General features: G+C 44.7%; 1 protein-coding gene across 4 annotated transcripts in view; it reads left to right on the forward strand.

The window, feature by feature from the left end:
* The first annotated feature begins 3,538 nt into the window (after positions 1 to 3,538).
* The window catches only part of PIK3AP1 (phosphoinositide-3-kinase adaptor protein 1), a 36,861-nt gene continuing 22,666 nt past the window's right edge, over positions 3,539 to 17,733 (forward strand). For 2 of the 4 annotated variants that reach the window (XM_063163669.1, XM_063163672.1), the window contains exons 1-2: positions 5,099 to 5,141; positions 9,187 to 9,603. In XM_063163669.1, coding sequence (XP_063019739.1) covers positions 5,114 to 5,141; positions 9,187 to 9,603 — 445 coding nt within the window. In that variant the 5' untranslated portion in view covers positions 5,099 to 5,113. Of the gene's footprint in view, positions 3,620 to 5,098; positions 5,142 to 9,186; positions 9,604 to 16,895; positions 16,981 to 17,733 lie in introns of those variants that run through there. The other 2 variants (XM_063163671.1, XM_063163673.1) reach the window with 2 other exon arrangements.

The following is a 17,733-nucleotide window of genomic DNA, read 5'->3' on the forward strand; positions in this document are numbered from 1 at the left end:
TGCGCGCGCACGCGCTAACGCCTGCGTGCGTGCCTACGTGCGTGCCTGCGTGTGCGCGCCGCCGCGGCCCCGCCCCTGCCGCTGCCTAATTGCCCGCGCGGCGCCGCTCCGGGGCGCTATGGCGGTGCGGGCGGGGTGGGGGAGGCTGCGCTCCCGGCGTGAGGGCATGGAGCCGCTCGGTGTTGGTGCCTGCGCCAAGGCAACGCGCAGTGCCGAGCGGCTGCCTGCGGTGCAAAGGCAGGAGTGGAGTTGGGAACCTGGCAGTGCCCACTCGGCTCTGGAAGCGGGAAAACTTAAACTTAAGTCCGCTTAAGCCTCACCAGCTTACTCCTATTTGTAATGCGTTTTAAATCACCGAAAGGAGAATGTTGAGGGAAGGCTGGAGAGCAGAAATTGGGTTGCTCTAGGGAGAAGAAGCAGCCGGGAGCTGAGCTGGGGCCAGCCTCGGCGCTGGCAGAGCCCTCAGCGGCCCGGCCCGGCCCGGCCCGGCCCGGCCCCGCTCGGCGCTGGCAGAGCCCTCAGCGGCACGGCCCGGCCCCGCTCGGCGCTGGCAGAGCCCTCAGCGGCACGGGCCGGCCCCGCTCGGGCAGCGCGGCGGGCAGGGCTCGGCGCTGCTAGCGGCGTTCGCCGGTACTCAGGAAAATGGGCTGTGAAGCAGCTGGACCCATACAGGAGCGTACTGAATACTCCTACTAAATCCTTCTATGTATGGAATAACATGAGACTGTGTTGCAGAAAAGAAACTGTTCGCAGGAACTCATGTTTCCTAGTGTTTTGTAGTTTCCCTCTACAGTAACCTACAGCTGCAAGCTTCATCTGCAAAGCTCAGCAAACTTATGCTTTTGCCTACATTGGAAAGGAAAAGATGCAGCTTTTGCTGGTAAACTGTGGTTACTTTAAGCCCCGCTGTGTGAAGTAACTGCCAAGAGGAGCCAGGGAAATTACTGTGTTTGCTTCACTGGCTCACTTCGCTTCTCCTCGGGTTAATGAGTATCTCCCTCTCCGGCCTGGCCTTTGCCAGTTCGTCTGTTCCCTGTGCTGTGTGGCAGCTTCTCTTCAAAGGTGTGCGGCTCTCCGGATTCCCCTGTGTTGTGCCTGCAGCTGTCCAGATGACCTGGCAGGGAAAGCTGTTTTGTCCTTGTATTCTTCAAGACAGTATTGGGAGATCCTGGGATCTAAAAGACAAGCAAATTCAAGAGATTTATGTTACTGCTTGTGAATTCCTTTGTTCCCCTCACCTACTCCCAAGTCTTTTTAGTCCTCCCCTTGTCTGCCACGTGTCTTTTGTTAAGGCTGCAGGGAGAGCTATGCATGGGATCTTTTAAATATTACAGTGACTAAACTGCCCCCAGCACTTGAGGTGAGGAGGCCCCAGAGCAGAGCAGGCCAACCCCCTCCCTTGCCCAGCTGGCTGTGCTGTCCCTGATGCCCCCCAGGACAGGCTTGGCCCTCCTGGCTGCCAGGGCACTGCTGCTAATGTTCAGCTTGCCATCCCCCAGGACCCCCGGGTCTGTTTCTGCAGCACTGCTCTCCTGCCTCTCATTTCCCAGCTCATCTCGGAAGAGAACATTTCCATTAGGGGTCTCTGGCCATTCCACTCTTTCCATGACCAAGAGAAAGTGAAGAGAGGTAGCATTAGTATTCAAACACATACTCAATCCTTTCCTTGTTACTGGTTGTAAGTGCCTAGCAAAAAAAGCATTGGCTCCAGAAAGAGCAACCTAGTCATTTTCTTTGGACAGGGACAAGACAGACCCTTGAGAATAATGCCGCAGATGCAGCTGTGTTCGTATGCTGCAGTGAACTGAAGTGAGGAAAGACTTGTACAGTGAATTTTGGGCAAGGTAGGATGAAATGCTCCCTCTATTTCTTCTCTCTTTTTTTTTTCTTTGATTATTTCTTTAGGGTGTTTGTAAGCATTTGTTAAGCCTGCCTACTGTGGTAGGGTGTGGAGAGGCTTTTGCCTTGATTTGCTATCTGAGTTTTTAGTTGGAGGTTGCTGAAACAACACACTAGCAGTTATTTTACTCAGCTCATTTGTGGAGGCACGTTAATTTCCCTTTAGAGACTTGGGAAGTTTAAATGCTGAAGAGGCTTTGCATTGATTAAATAAAATGCAGAGTATCCTGAGTGACTCTGACTGACATGGAGAAGCCCTGTGGGTTCCCTGGAAGCTGACTCTGCTTTCCCTCTCTGTGTTACTGCAATGCTTTAAGGAGAGACAATTTAAAAGCTCATTTCATAAGAGCATGTTGAAATTCTTATCTAACATCAAAAAGATGATTTTATTTTTAACTTTTTATACTGGAAGTTGGAAAATACACAGCTTAACAAGAGAAATAATGTGGAACAGTCATAAAATCGTACATGTGGTTATCCATCTGTTTAAATACTTCTTAAAAGATACTTGCCGTTCCATAACAGTAAAATATTTGGCTTATAGACTCTAGTTTCTGACTAGTTAACTTTTGTCTTTGCCATAAATCCCAAGCTGGTTCTGTATTTGCACACTTCTCCATCCAGTGTCCATGTGTTCTTTATTCTAGTGTATATTTTTAGGATGATTCAAAGGGGAAAGTTTCTTCTTTGCATACCTGGAGTTACTCATAAGGCTTTATCATCAGGAAGTGCTTTTTGTTCTAGTACTTCCCTATTGAGAGAACAAACACCTTGGTTTTGGAAGACAGGCAGTGGCACAGGGTTTGTAAGCTTAAAGTAGGTTTTGAGTAAAGAAAGATTTGGAGGTAACAAGAGAGTTTGACTAACTTCTAAGATAGAGTTGATTAGTGGGAAATAGTTGGTTCCTTTCTGCTTGTAATCACCTCTGTTCTAACATTAGTGGTGACACTAAGCTGCATACAGAATGTTCACTGACTGCCTTGACTGGGAAGCCAGGTTGTAAGGGGTCTGCTTTTGCTGTGCTGAAGTGCATCAATGGAAAATCTCACTGGTTACAAGTGTTTTTTTCGAAGTTTGCCAAGGAATAGGCTGAATAATTTAGGCAAAATCTGTTACTTTGTCTTCAGTGACAAAATTAGTAAGTTGAGTCCTACAATCTTAACAATAATGGTGTTTTTCTGCTGCTTTTTGTCTCTGTACTCAAACATGGGCATGGTCTTACAGAAAGGGGTGAATTTCATTTGAAAGCAGCATCTTCTCAATGAAAATATAGAACATCGAGTTACTTCATTCTGTAGCGGGCAACTTCGCTTCTCCCTTGGAGTTTTCCTTGCTCCATGACAAAACCTAAGTTAGGGATGAGTATAAAGCAAGTATCGCTTGTTGTTGTTGTGACACAACCTTTCCTCGGCCCCCTAGGGAATGTGTGATTGGAGCAGCGGGAAGGGGCAGTTTCCCTGCTGGGGGCAGAGTCCCGCCGAGCCCCGGAAAGGCGACGCGCGGCCGGGCAGGGGCCGCCCGATGCCCGGCTCTGCAGGGGGCGCCGCGGGCGGGAGGCGGGGCCGGGAGGAGCCCGGGGCCGTGTCCCGTGTCCCGAGTCCCGGGCCGCGCCGAGGGCGAGGGAGCGGCCGGGGGGGATGCGGCACCGCCTCGCTGCGCCGCCGATGTGAGGGACGGGCAGCGGCCCCTTCCCCGGAGCCCCGGACCATGGCGGCCCCCGGTAGGTGCCGCGGGGCTTCTCCGCGCTGTGCTCCCGCGGGCCGCCGCTCTCCGCAGCTGCCCCGCGCCGAGCGGAGCGTGGCGGAGCCCTGCCCGCTCCCCCGCGGGGCGGTGCCGCTGCGCGCCCCTGGCGCTCCGCTGCGGGCAGAGGGCGAGGGGGCTCCGCTCTCCGCGCTCAGGGAACCCTGGCGCTCTTCAGAGCAGCGGTGCCTCCCGCGCTTCTAGCCGGGCTGCAGCGCTTTCTAGCGCGCCTTGCTTCGCTTGTCTGGAGTTCAGGGCTGCTGCTGGTAGAGCTTTCCTGCGTCTGAAGTGCACTTCGGCTTGGCAGATCAGCGAGCTCTGGAGGGAGGGTGATCTGTAGGGTAATTTCCCCTGTCCGCCTTTACTACTTGCACGTTTTTCTGTGATGTTTCGTAGAGAAGTCAGTTTTTCTGAAATACTGCTTTATTCTTTAGCACCACTTCATTTTGGAGGTATAACTTGGTGCTCCTTGCCACAGTGGCCCAGGATCCCAAGCTGAGCTGGTTTGCCATAATTGAAAGTGTTTTAGCTGACATATGTGCAGGTAAAACTACCTAGAATAAGAGCTGCAGACTGAAGGGGAGAGGGGTTTAGCCTCTATTGTGTAAGTCTTGCTAATGCCCAATTTGCAAGTTCCTCTCTTTGCAGGGAAGCGTATGGGTTTTATCTAAAAAAGGAAAAAACGTGCCATTCTCAGGGTGTGAAGTAACATTTGCGTTTCATTGACCCATATCTCCTTGTGAGGTAAAAATAAGCTAAATGGAGGCCTCAGGAGACTTGTGGGCAAAACTACTTTTCTCTTTATAAACAGAAGGTGATTTCACAGAGACCCTTAAAAAGAGAACAATTTTAGATTAACGTATCGCAATGCAAATCTCTTGTTCCTCTCTGTGGAGTTTGGTTTGCAGAAATTTTATCTGCTTTGATTCTGTTATTTCCTTTTGCTTGTTTACAGCATTTTATTTAAAGTGAAGATTTTCTGTTCCAGTCGAGGTAAGAAGTCTCATGTGATCACTATTACTGTGCATTCCATGCATGCAGAGAACGCATTTATTTCATCATACATCACTTAAATACACACACTTCACATACTGAAATGTGGAAGGTGCTGAGGACTTCTCTTAATGGCCCACCAGCAGTTTCTATCACTTCCTGGAAGTGCTCTCTCTTTTAAGAAGTTGATTGTTAAGACTCTTTGAGTTGCGTTTCCTTTATACCATGGACAATTGTCTCTCATGAAGAGCGAATTCCCATCTATCAAGGATTGTTGTTTTGGACAGTATTATTTCTGTATCCTCCATACACATGAATCACAAATCACACTGCAACAGGTTACATAATGCCTTTCTTATGTAGTCAGAATTGGAGATGGATTTTTTTCTGGCAGATGAAGATAAATTGTTTGCCACTGCATATGGTCCTCTGAGTTGGAATGAAGGATTTAGTCTCAGTTTTTTAACCTGGTCTGTGGACAATGAGAAATCATGGTCTATTTATGAGAGGTATGTGAAAGATGACAGAGAAAAGTTGTGTATTACTGCAAGCCCTGGATATTCTTTATGGGGCCCACAAGTACAATGGAAAAGTTTATGATCTGTAAATTGAAAAAGGGTCAAACCTTTTTGGTTATGGAATGAAATAATAGATAATAACAGTGGATAATGTAAGATGTAGTTTTACCCAGACCTGATATGCCAGCTTCCCACAGAATTGTTTAGCTATTTCCGTGGTAATCAGAACCTTATGATATGGCCATAAACCACTATCACATGTTTGGGCTGAGCCTAAAGATTATCACCTCACTACTTGCAGATATAATCTGGATATGAGCCTGATTTGTTTGCTTCTCAGAGAGAGACTGTGAAGACATGACATGGTCATGCATACTTCTCTATGCTTGCCCTGAGCAAATGTGTTTTTTACTGAATTGTTTCATCCTCTTCCATTCTATGTGTGGTTTGTGAGCTAGGGAAAGCTTTGTATCAGTATTTGTGCTGTTTAATTTGTGGGGCTTACACTTCAATTATAGGTCTTAGGCATTTCTATGGTACTGGTTTGTAATCTCATCAGTTTATCGTTGCTGTGTAGTGAAGTGTGCAGCTTAACACTGGAGAGGCAGTTACAGCTGGAAAGCATTCCAAAGGTTATGGTTTATCACTGCAAACTACAACAGAACTGTGCCTTTACGATTTTCTAGGAAGTAAATGAACATGCCCTGCAGTGTTGTTAATAGTGCTAACATTTTGTAAACAGAAGCAAAAGTATTATTAATACTCTAAGCTTAGAAATCCAGTGACAAGGTATTGTTAAAATTTAAACTGGATCACACTTGAGAGTGTGAAAGATAGACTTGCACCAGGCAACCATTTTTCTTCATCTTGCTGTTGTATATTCCGTTCATATATGTCTTCCTTTAATTGAAGACTTTCCCAAAACCAGTCTGTCAAAAGCATTGTCAAACCATCTATCTAAGGGCAGGGTTTAAAAATAAATGTTTGGTGTTCACCAAAGGATTTCCCTATATGCTTACAATAGGCAGAGTATACATTATGTTTTGAACTGTATTCTCTGAGTTTTTCTGATGTTTGAGGAATTGTGAAAAACCTCCCTGAAATGTTCTGTGTTCTTTTTACATGGTTCCCTGAGGACTGGACAGTAGTTAGTGCTGCAAAGGCAGCTATTTGGTTAGACAAATAATAGCATTGTCCAGGAAGGAGAGTCCTGAGTCATTCTTCTTTTAAAGGAGAATGTTGCAATTGAAGTTATTTCTAGATTTTTGGGGATTTTTTTAAACAGTCCCAATGCTGACTTAAGCTTATTTAGCTCTGCAAGACCCACTTCCAGTATTTTTGCTTATGAACATGGAGCGTTACTTGGGCTCTACATGTGGAGTCAGTAATTTTATTTCTCAGTTCTTGTTTTAGCAGCATTGTTCCTCAGTTGATTGCATGTGTGTAAAAGGCTGTAGGAGCTGAGGGAAGAAGGCCTGAGGGGAGCTGGTACAGCTCTGTTAAGGGGAATGGTGTTCTTGTAGAGCAGTGCTAGCTGGGAAATCAGCACCTTTCCTGAACACCAGAGGAAGTTCCTTCCTGCTGGATGCAAAGGTTGCACTGCTCTGGCAGGGAATTTGCAGTGAGTCTGTCCAGTTTGCATCCTTTATCTACATAGCAGAGAGGGGAGGGATTCTTGGATACTTAGTGCCCCTGCAGTGCGAGGCATGTTTAAAGCCAGTGGCTCTTCCCCCCAGTCTCCAAGCACAGCTGCTTACTTCCATTGAAAGCCTGGAGAAGGGCGTGTTGGCTCCCAAGTGGAGCTGTGGAAGCTGCGTGATTGTGCTTCCTAAGGCAAATGGCAGGATTAGTTGTTCCATTTTATAGAATGTTAAAAGTGCCCAGGAGGCCACTACTAATTCTTCCAGAGACTGGAGGTGGGGCTGCTGCCAGAGAGCACCAGGGTAGGACTTTAAGAGCTTTGGGCACACCTCAGAGAGTCATTGTGTGGTCTCCTCATCTGTTGAGGTTGGGCTTATCTGGCCGTGGCGCAATGCGTGGGCTCCATTCTCAGCAGACAGTTGTGCTGTCCTTTCCCACTGTACTGCACGTAAATCAGCCCAGGGCAGTGGAAGCAGAAGTCTGTGGTACATCTCCCTTTCTAGAATAAAACTTGAATTCTGCTTGGTTTTCATGTTTTTGCTCATGTAATTCTGTTGGTTTTGCCTGGTGGTGTTCAGCCACTATCAGTGATGTGTTGGCCATGGGGGTGTGCTCACTGCTGTGAAAGCCATCTTATTTCACAGCAGTTCTGCACTCTTAGGTTAAAGACCCCAAGGTTTTGAATCCTGAGGACTCCACTTTGAATTTGCTGGATCCTGTCCTTTGGGAATGCTGTCTCCTACAAGCCTCCATCTGTGGTTCTGTATTCACTCCCAAACATGCAGCTGTCCTAGTGACTATGTCAGCACTGCACTGGCCACGTTCTCCATAGGTGGGAGATCATCCTTCCTCTGCTAGAGACTTCCTTATTTATGCAGGTAACTGGAACACTCTTGGTCAAGCACTGAGTACATCTCCATCCTTCTCAATTGTATCACTTCTGCTGAGCTACTGTTTAAAGCTGTTAATTGTGTAGTTTAGGGCTGGAGTCCCTCAGCTTAGACATTGTTTCTGCCTTAATTTCACAATGAAGGTTCTGGGGAAGGTGATAGTGTCAAGTCTTTGGAGTCTGTGCAATTTTGGTTGAATTTTTCTAAGGTGACTGTAAAACTGTCATCTTCAGTTCAGGTAAATTCACTCTGCAGATCCTCTTTTTGGCTGCCAAATTTTAGGCATTGCTCTCTGCTTTAATTGGAAAAAATTGCCTTTCCTTGCATCATGACGGAGATGAAAATGTTGACATTTAAAGAGTCAAACTGGAATTAGCAGACAATTTGTTAACAAGACTTTAAATGCTCAGCTCTGAAATTTACCGTGGACCTGAGCTGTAAACTTCAAATTTGAGTAAACTTTTTCATCGGTAAAAAGAAAAATTAAATTTAGACTTAAAAGCTTCCTTGAGCTTGGTGGGAGAGCACTGCATCATGTCACACTGGTTGAATTTGCATCTACTCTTAGCAAGCCGTTAACATTTTTAAGTGTTTTTGTGCCAGAGCACTGAAATGCATGAGTCTGTAGGTAGAACCTGTCTCTAGAGAATTGTGGAAGAAGTCAACTTTGGTGGGCATATTTTGGCCTGTCTTATGGCCACCACCACTGTATTAGTTCTTTCCCTCTAAAGGGAGGGAATTTTTGTCACTCCAAAAATGGTTGGGAAAGCTTTTGATGGCAATTTTGAGGAAGGACTCTAACACAGCCCTGTGGAATGTCTGAAGCCTGAAGGACAGAGTGGCTGTGGTGCAAGCACTGGGGCTGATGTTCCCTCAGTTACATGCATGCTTTTCAGGCAGTTTGCTTTCTGCTGCAAAGAGAGCAAATATCTAACACCACGGGGGCCATAGTGACTTCCTGTAGGCATTGTGTGACCTCATTTGTTATTTTAGGTATGTTGTTATTTTTGGTGTCTGCCTGGGCATGTAATGATCTGCAGTTGCGTTGCAGAGACCATATAATTGCCTAAAATGATTTTAACTTTACTTGTGAGAGTGAACTCCCCTTTTCAAGCTAGTTTGTTCTGAAGGCCTGGTTTTTGTGGCTTTTCTTTTCCTTATCAGAATGCTTTAAATCTGTAAATCTCTGCGTAGTTTGTTTCTCTTGAAACTACATAGGGAATGCTCTCCTTTATAGGAAGACCATTTAAATTTTTTTCATTTTTAAAAATGAAAAAACTACTTAAATTTAGTGGAGTAGATGCAAGTAGGAGTTCATTCATCCTTAGAATTGCTTTGTGGCAGTGAACACCTCACTTTAGATAGAGCTACTGTTCTTTTGAAATGCTTTGTAGCTTCTGACGGGAATTAGAGACAGTGCTGTGGGGTTTTTTGTTCCAAAGCTGTGGGTGAGTTCATGGTTTGAATTTAATCCTTTCTCTTGTGATCATCTTGCACCTGTACAGGAGCCCCTGGAGAATATGATGTGCTGATTGTGTACGCAAGTGACGCTGCCGAATGGTGCCAGTACCTGCAGAACCTCTTCCTCTTTACTTGGCGAGTCGGAAAGCAGCGCATCCTGAGCTACCAGCTGCAGGAGCGCTCTGCCATCTCCCAGCAGGAGCTGCAGCTGTTCAGCAGGAGTCGGAGTATCATCCTTTTGCTTTCTGCTGAGCTGGTGCAGAGTTTTTACATTCCTCGCATCCAGCAGAGCCTTCAGGAAGCTTTATGGCCCCCGTGCAAAGTGGTCAAGCTGTTCTGTGGTGTTACGGACTGTGATGACTTTTTGACCTTTTTCAAGGACTGGGATCAGTGGCAAGAACTCACAAATGATGATGAGCCTGATGCTTACCTTGCAGCCGTTGAGAGGGCGATTTCAGAAGGTAAGACCATAGCTAGGAGCTGTGCTTTCTTCTTGGAGGAGGGAGATGTGTGGTGCTGTTTATTTGTATTTTTACACCTGTAAAGTGCTTTACTTAAAGAGCAAACTAAAGCAAATTGTCCAACTCTTGTAAACAAGAAAGTTATGCAAGCAAATTTTTCTGTGCCTGGTTGGTTGGTCCCTAATTCAGGAGAAATTACCAGCAACTCACAGACAACTTCTGAATTTGAGCAGTCTTGGATGGCTGCTTTTGAAGCAAATTGAAAATGAAAACTTTCTATATTTAAAATACTGCCTGTAAATATTGCAGTTTATTGACCCAAATCAATGGAAAATTGTCTTTTTAAAATTTATTTTAGGGAAAAGAATGATCTTTTTCTTCAGACTTGTTTCTGTCATACCAGAACCAAAATAAAGTCTAGTATGTATTCTTTAGCATTGGGCCTAAAATCAAAGATGTAACCATACTGGCTGCAGATCACTTTGTTACCTGTGATGAAAAGGCAGACATTAATGAAGAATTCCACTGGTGGCCTTAAAAATAACCCAGCAGTCTGAAGGTGATCCCCTTGTAACTAATGTAGAGGACTTACTAGCACAGAAGTATTAAGAGCTGGAGACCACACAAACCCAATGTACTGAGTTTTAATTGATTCCAAATTTTCCTAAACTCTAGAAAAGTGTGTAGAATTACTTTCTCATAGTTTCTGTTGAAATGAAGGTGGAGCGCTCTGGGCAGTCATGGTGGCCTGGGTATTTTTATGGCATTGCCATAGGTAGGGTTACAGTGTTCTTTGTCAGTCTCAGCAAGACTGGAATCCTGTGGTTGCATCTTGGCTTAAGATTTATCTCTGTTCCGTGGCATAAGTGAGGCAGTGTGTCCAGTGTTGTGTGCATAAAGGCTCTGGAGTCTGACTTCTCACAGTTGGATCTAAAGTCCTTCTCCACCTGTGCTGCAAGTTAGCATGGGCTGAAACAAGCTGTGCTTTGGCTTTATGTAGGTGTTCTGAAAGGGAGTTAGTGCTTTGGACTTTTATTGCTGTTTCTACATAACAAAAAAAAAATCAGCTTGTTTTCTGTTTTCTCACTTTAATAAGCATACATTGATCTCAAACTGACTTCAGCATATCTAGAAAGCACTTGACTGGGAGAAAAAAAATGATGTAAAACTAAACTCATTTGCTGTGGAGTCTGCTGTAACATGTTCCAGACAGTTTGGTACACAAAGATTCAGAATTTCTGGACTTTGGTTGCTGTTATGGCAGTCATAGCTGATGTGACTGTCACCTGCATGCCATGTCAAATTTGTGCACATCAGAGCAGTTGCAAAGGTGAGCCATCTGCTGTCACTGTGGTTCTTGTGAAGGAAGAAGCTATTTAAGGTGGGCTGCTTTCATGGCCAAAGTATTTGGATTAATGTATCAGATCCTACTTCTGTGTGGGGAAAAAATGACTCTGACCTCTTCTATTGTGTGCTTCTATACAAGTTCTGTGAATGGCCTCAAATGCAAATGTTCTGATGTTTCCTCTGAAGACAACCCCAGGTGTACATAGTTCCTTTTTTGGTTGAAACTGTGAAAACTTTCTTCTTGGCTGGTTAAAAAAAAATCTGCTGCATGATTTGGTTGCAGCATGAGTAACTTAAAATATTTGTGACAGCAGACCTCTCCCACAGAGAACCAACAGCCTCTGCTCTGGTCTTAGTTAAATTTGAATTTTTCCTGATTAAGGCAGCCCTTAATTCTTACAGCACTTAGCAGAGAAAGTTCATGACCATATTTGAAATTGTTTGGGTCTGGGTGTCTTCCTCTGGGAAGTTCTTCACATGCACTCACCTGTACTTCTAACAGCAGCGTCAAAACTAGGCCTGATGCTAAAATTTCTCTGTTTCAGCTTCCAAATTGCTGAATCCTGAGATAGTGATAGTGGTGCAGGTCTACAGGATGCAGTCAGGGCAAATTCTTCTCCAGAGGCTGCACGCTGGCCCTGTGCAGGCTGTGCTGTTGCCTCTAGCACAGCTGTTGGTGTTTAGGGCATCATGGGACTATGGCACCCAGACACCACATGCTGAAACTTATGTTAATTTTTATTATTTTAGTAGGAATTCAGAAATGAGGAAACATTCATCTAGCCTTGTTAAACAACTATGTGCTGATGCTGCCTCTTGCTCTCTTGTAGATGTGATATTTTTACTTCTAAAGTTTCTCAATTCTGGGAAAACTACAGAGCACATGAAGGTTTGCATTTGCAGGTACTCCTCTTATCTGTGGTGAAGTTTTTTCAGACTATGCAATAACTGTGCTAAGGGGATAGAAATAATAGAATTATTATGGGTGGACAAGATTTTCAAGATGGAGTCCAACTACTAACCTAACACTGCTATGTGTACCACTAAACCATGTCCTTCAATACCACATCTACATGGTTTTTTTTGAACAGTTCCAGGGATGGTGATCCCACCACTTGCCTGGGCAGCCTGTTCTGGTGTTCAACCACCCTTTCAGTGAAGAAATTTTTCATAGTATCCAATCTAAGCTTCCCCTGAAGCAACTTGAAACTCTTTCATCTTGTCCTGTTGCATGTTGCCTGAGAGAAGAGAGCCTACAGCCTCCTCTCTGGTAGTTGTAGGAAGCAGTAAGTTCCCCCTGAGTCTCCTTTTCTCCAGATGAAACAATCTTGTTCAGGATGTCTGTACACACCAGCTCAGGTCCAGCAGGGTGCAGTGACCAGCTGCTGCTTAACCCCTCTTGCCTGGCCTGTGATAGCTGTGCTGTGTGCATTGAGCAGCTGGGAGGCTGAGCCACAGTCAGAGGCAGTGATCTTTCTTTCCTCATGTGTTCTCAAAGCTCATGTGACATTTCAAATTGCTTCAGGGTATTTGTCCCTACCTATGTTGCTTTGAAACATTTCAAATTTCCCACTTGAAAAGCTGATGTTTCCAAAGCATTTACTAATTCTTCAGTGGCTTTGAGCCCTCTGCATCCAAGCCATCTCTTGTGGGTAAAAACACGGGGAAGTCCACATGTGCCTGAGATGGCTGAGGTGGTAATTGAATATGACAGCAGCAGTGAACTGTGCTGCTGGAGGACAAGGGCAGCCTTGGCTGAGCAGAGCTCTTGTGCACTGGAAGAGACAAGAATGAAAGATGAGTACCAACAAACTTTTGGTGAAATAAGAGGGTCAGAAGTCGGTGTAAGGAAACATATGGTGAAGATGGAGGGCCTTGGGCAAATAGAAGGAAAATGAGAACTTTTTTTAACTTTGTAGGTCAGGAAGAGCTGAAATGTTACGCCACTTTCAGAGGGGCTCATTAACAGATGCCAGAGACCATGGTAGAAAGCTTTTTTGAGAGGGAAATGGCATAAGAACCCCATAAGCTGTATAATTCTTCCTCCTGTTCATGTCAAGGAATTGAATTGAATTTCTGGCTTTCTTCTGTTGCACTGATGAAACCACAGATGAGACTTAAGATCATATTCAGGTTGGAAGGGACCTCTTGAGATCATCTAAACTTTCTGCTCAAGCATGGTTAAATAAAGCAGGTTGCCCAAAACCATTTCCAGTTGGGTTTTGAATGTCTCTGCAGGTGGAGACTGCAGCACTTCACAGCCTCTCTGAGGCTGTTTCAATGTTTGACCACCCTCAAGAGTAACAAAATGTTTTCTTGTGTTCAGATGGAGCTTCATGCATTTTAGTTTGTGCACATTGCCTCTTTTCCTGTCAGTGAGCACTATGGAAAAGTCTGGCTCCCTCTTTTTCATTTTCTGCTATCTTGTCCATATAAGATTCCCCTGAGTCTTCTTTTCCCCAGGCTGAAGAGTTCCAGCTCTTGCAGCCTCTCCTCTTATGGAAGATGCTGTGGTTCCTTAATCATCTTTATGGTCCTGTGCTGGCCTCAGGCTGTAAAGATAAATCTTGGAATAAGCTACTCAGAATTTAAGGTCATGTTGGACAGATGTTCTCAACCCAGATAGGTGAAGTTGTAGTACATGTGAGATTCCTTACAGCTTTTTGTTTCTGTAATTATTTGATTTGATCTATTTGTTTACTTTTGCTAATAGCTGCCATTTAGGGCTAGAGACCTAAATTCACAAAGTATTTTTAAACTTGATGGGAACTCTCATGTGGTGTTTACTTCTCCACTCTCAGTGCTCTGTGGAGGAATATGTTCTGAGTAGTTCTATCTCAGCTAATTACATCCAACATTGACTTCTGCCAGCTGATTGGTCTCGAAGATGTGAGGTGCTAGCATGCAGTTCTCTCTCCCTCCTCTTTGAAGGGGTAAAATTAAATGAATTCATAAAGCGATATTTTTCTCTGTTCTATCTTGTTTAGACATAAGATGTGGTTCTTTGACCCTGCTCACTGAAGAGGAGTGGGTGAGCTATTAGTCAGCCTCTGGGTGTAAATGAGAGCCTGCTTTGTTATATGGCAGCTCAGCAGCCTGGCTGGTTCTCACTGCCTGTCAAGAAGAGGAAACTGACGCTCTTGCACAAGGAGTTCAGGTTGAGAGAACATGCTGGTTGCATGCCTCTCTGTGCATGGGTGTACAGGACTGCTGCTGGAAAATCAGAGACTTTAGAGAGCTGGTTAAAGCAATTGGAGAAACCTTAACTAAGCTCCCAAGTGATACTGAGAGTTCTCTGAGAGAAATGCGTGGATGTTCTTATCCATCTGTAGCATATGGGGTCAAGCAGTTAAAATAATCTTCGCAGCTGCAGAATTGATTAATTGTTTGTCATCAAGGTGTTTCATAAAGTCCCAGTTTATTTACATAAAAATACATCATGGGTTTTCTTTCATGGCATTTAAAATTCAAGCAGTGCTAGCATAGGTGCATATTAGCTTTCTAAATAGAGACAGTGATAGCCCAGAAATAGTAAAGGACAAACTGTTGTGGTTAAGAATTTTCGACTGTTATAGTCTTTATGCACCTTGTAAATACTAAGCGTATTTCTCTGTGGCTTGTGGTTCTGACAATCTCCTCACAGGTTGCTTTATGGTCTCAGACTAATTCTAGGTATCTGCTAATGAGAACTGCAAGGCTTTAAGATTCTTGCTTAAAGTAAGAGCCCAGTGGCCATCATTGATCGTATTTAAGTCTGGAGCAGCTGAAGTCATTTCTGAAAATCTCACTAGAAGTATGTGGTCAAGAAAAAGATGCTTTGGAGAGCAGGTCTGGAGACATGTATGGAACAGAGTTTAAGTTATTTCACAGATCCTTTGTGGTTTCTTGGACAGTTGTTTTACTTCCAGGATTGCATTTTGTAACATTTTTATGGCTGTTTGTTATTACCTCAGAAAACTTTTGACATGTTTTTCAAAAGTGACTTGAGAATAACAGTGTATCTTGAGTTTCCCATGGGGAAGTTTGACCAGTGGCATAGGCTGACCTTAGCATGAAGTGCTGCAAAAGAGTGTCTGCCTCATTTTCCACCTTTCATCTGTCTGATTGGGTGTGGTGTTGGACTACAAGAGCGGTATTCCAAGAGAAATTATTTGAAGGAGAGGCAAGGCATGACTGCCCTTGCAATAGTAATGTGGTCTTAGATCTACTGGAGCCACTTGTAGAACCACACGTTCAGTCAAACAGTGACTGGTGGGGTGTTTCCAAACAGCTGCCCAGCTCTCTGAGATGGAGTTCCAGGTTTGTTGGCTTTTATGGGGATTGTCTTTTCTGTCATGAAAGCGTTACACATTGCACTTAAATTGAAGCAAGGAGGTACTGCAAGAGGAGATAATGAATTAGCAGTCTGGATGTTCATGTTTCTTACCTGTGGCTTCTCAGGAAGGCTTGAATCAGTGATGGATATCATGTGGTTCTTGGCACCCTTGAGGGTCGTAAGAGTTGTGCATATGCCTTGTCAGTGTGTGTTGTCTCTTTCTGCCAGAAGTAGTGGAAGTGAACTATTCCAGCCTCTCTTGCTTGAGATTTTGGTCACGTACACAATGTCTGTTCTCTGGGTAGCCAGAACCCTGCTTCTTCCTCAATGTCTTCCCCATCTCTGTCCTGTTCCTGTGCACCCCAGCTACTTCTTTTGGTTTATACACTTGATCCAGTCACAAATTGACTGCTAGACCTGCAAGAACCTTAGTAAAACTCGACAGTCAAATATACCTTGTTTCCTTGATGGAGGATGAGAAATAGTTCATTGTAGTTTCAAACTTTGCACGACATGTGAAACATGACTCTGCTTTTCGTAGAATTGAAAATCTGTTTGTAGGTGCTGTGCTTGTAGATGAGCCGCTTGGGGTGAGGGGTTTGGAGCGAAGATGTCCCATACATTTTTTGTTCTGCATGGACAGTTTTACAAAGTCCTAAATTTCTGTGTTTTGTTTTTCACACTGCTGTTTTTCTGCATGCTTCTCTCCGCTCAGTTGAAACGGGAAGTGTTGCTACAGTATCGCCCAGTTCTGAGGGTTTATCACAAGATGTTGCTCTGATGCATGTTTATCTCCTTGGTGAAGCAGGGGCTCTGATGTTAGCATGATGAGAGATAACTTTCCCTGCTTTCCCCAACTACTTGTCAGTACTTTGTCTGTTTCTTGCAAAAGTAGCTGTCGTTGCTCTGGGAGACTTACTAGCACTTGGGAAAGGATACTGGCCAGTTGCAAGCTTCAGGTGAAAGCAGGAACTCTCTTTTATGGTCTTCCCTCTTGCTCTAAGCATAGTGAGGCCTTGTGAGAGCTGATTGTCTCAACTGGTTGATGGACAGCATGGGAGGTGTTTCAGATGTCAGCGAGGGGCTGTTCTGCCCACATGGAACTTGAGACAAGCTGTTGCCCAGTTGTGCCATTAGCATTAATATCTGGGTGACAGAGTGCTCTGGACAGACTGCTGACTTCTTCCAAGCATTCACATGTCCTCTGGTGTGAGGGCTGACTTGTGAGAAACCACAGCTGTCAGCTCCATGCCGATAGCCCGCCAGCTTCGCCAGGAGGAAATGGATGATAGGGAGAGCTGTGTGCTCTACAGCAGCAGGTCAAAATAGCTGGTTGTTTCCTAGGACTTTCTAAAGCTGCTAAATGACTCTTGAAGCACATGTCCACGCCTGTGTTTCCCCTGGGCTTTTCCCTGGGGTGAGTGTCTGCAGGACAGCTGTGCAGGGGGCCCAGCAGGGCAGGCAAGAAGAGCATGAGGCTGCTCTCTGCAGCTCAGCTGCTGATGCATCCTGGAGGGGTGCACGTTCTTCAAGGGGAAATGTGGTTGGGTTTCTTGGACCACATCTCCTCCCCTTGCTGCTATTCTCACAAATGTTTCACAGACCGTCAAGTGAGGCCTGAGGGAGCCTTTGTTTCAAAGGGGGCAGAAAAGGAGAACCTCTTATAACTATGAGTGTTGACCTACAGCACATGCTCATGGCGAAGCTTAATTCAGGTATTCACTTAACTTTAATAAGTCTGTTGCTCTTCTCAGTGATGGCCTCTCTAGACTGTAATTGCAGTGTTACAACTGCTGAGTCTGTGTATGCAAATGGGTTGTCATTATTCAAGTATCTTAGTGGGTGGGAAACCTGCTCTAACAATGCTTTAGAGCATGGGTATTATCAAGTGTTATGGGATGGTTACCTCTTCCAGGCCTTGCATGTTCATGAGTCAGTCACTAGCACATGGCTGGAACTTCAACATGAATCATAGGATCACCTCACTGCTGGTGTGGGAATTTGGTACTTTGCAATTTCAGTATTTTCTGAATGAAAAAACAGATGAATAATTCATACCTGAAATGAATGCTTGTTCTTTCAGCTTTTAATCCAATTACTGATTAACACTGCGTGCTTCTTCCTGTATTACCTAACAGCTCTGTGTTCACATGACCTCCAGGCAGTCAACTCTGTTACAAGAATGCAGAAGTGCAATGCCAGAACTTCTTGAAAGCTCTAGTTATTCTTTATTTGCTAAATGGTTTCTAGTATCAAATAACACTGTTAAGGCAGAGAGACTAGTGGGCTTGTTCCCTCCTTGCCACTCCTCTTACCCTTGCCTACTGTGGATATTGTAGCTGAGATCCATAGCTTTGGTTTGATTTTTCTCTGAAAAATCACGTTGGCCAAGTGAGGTAAAAATTAACACACTAATGGTTCTGTGTTGGGTTGGGGATGAAGCCCTGAGGATCAGGATGCTGGCAAGT

Source organism: Melospiza melodia, chromosome 9 (assembly GCF_035770615.1).
Source record: "Melospiza melodia melodia isolate bMelMel2 chromosome 9, bMelMel2.pri, whole genome shotgun sequence".
Classification (NCBI taxonomy): Eukaryota; Metazoa; Chordata; class Aves; order Passeriformes; family Passerellidae; genus Melospiza; species Melospiza melodia.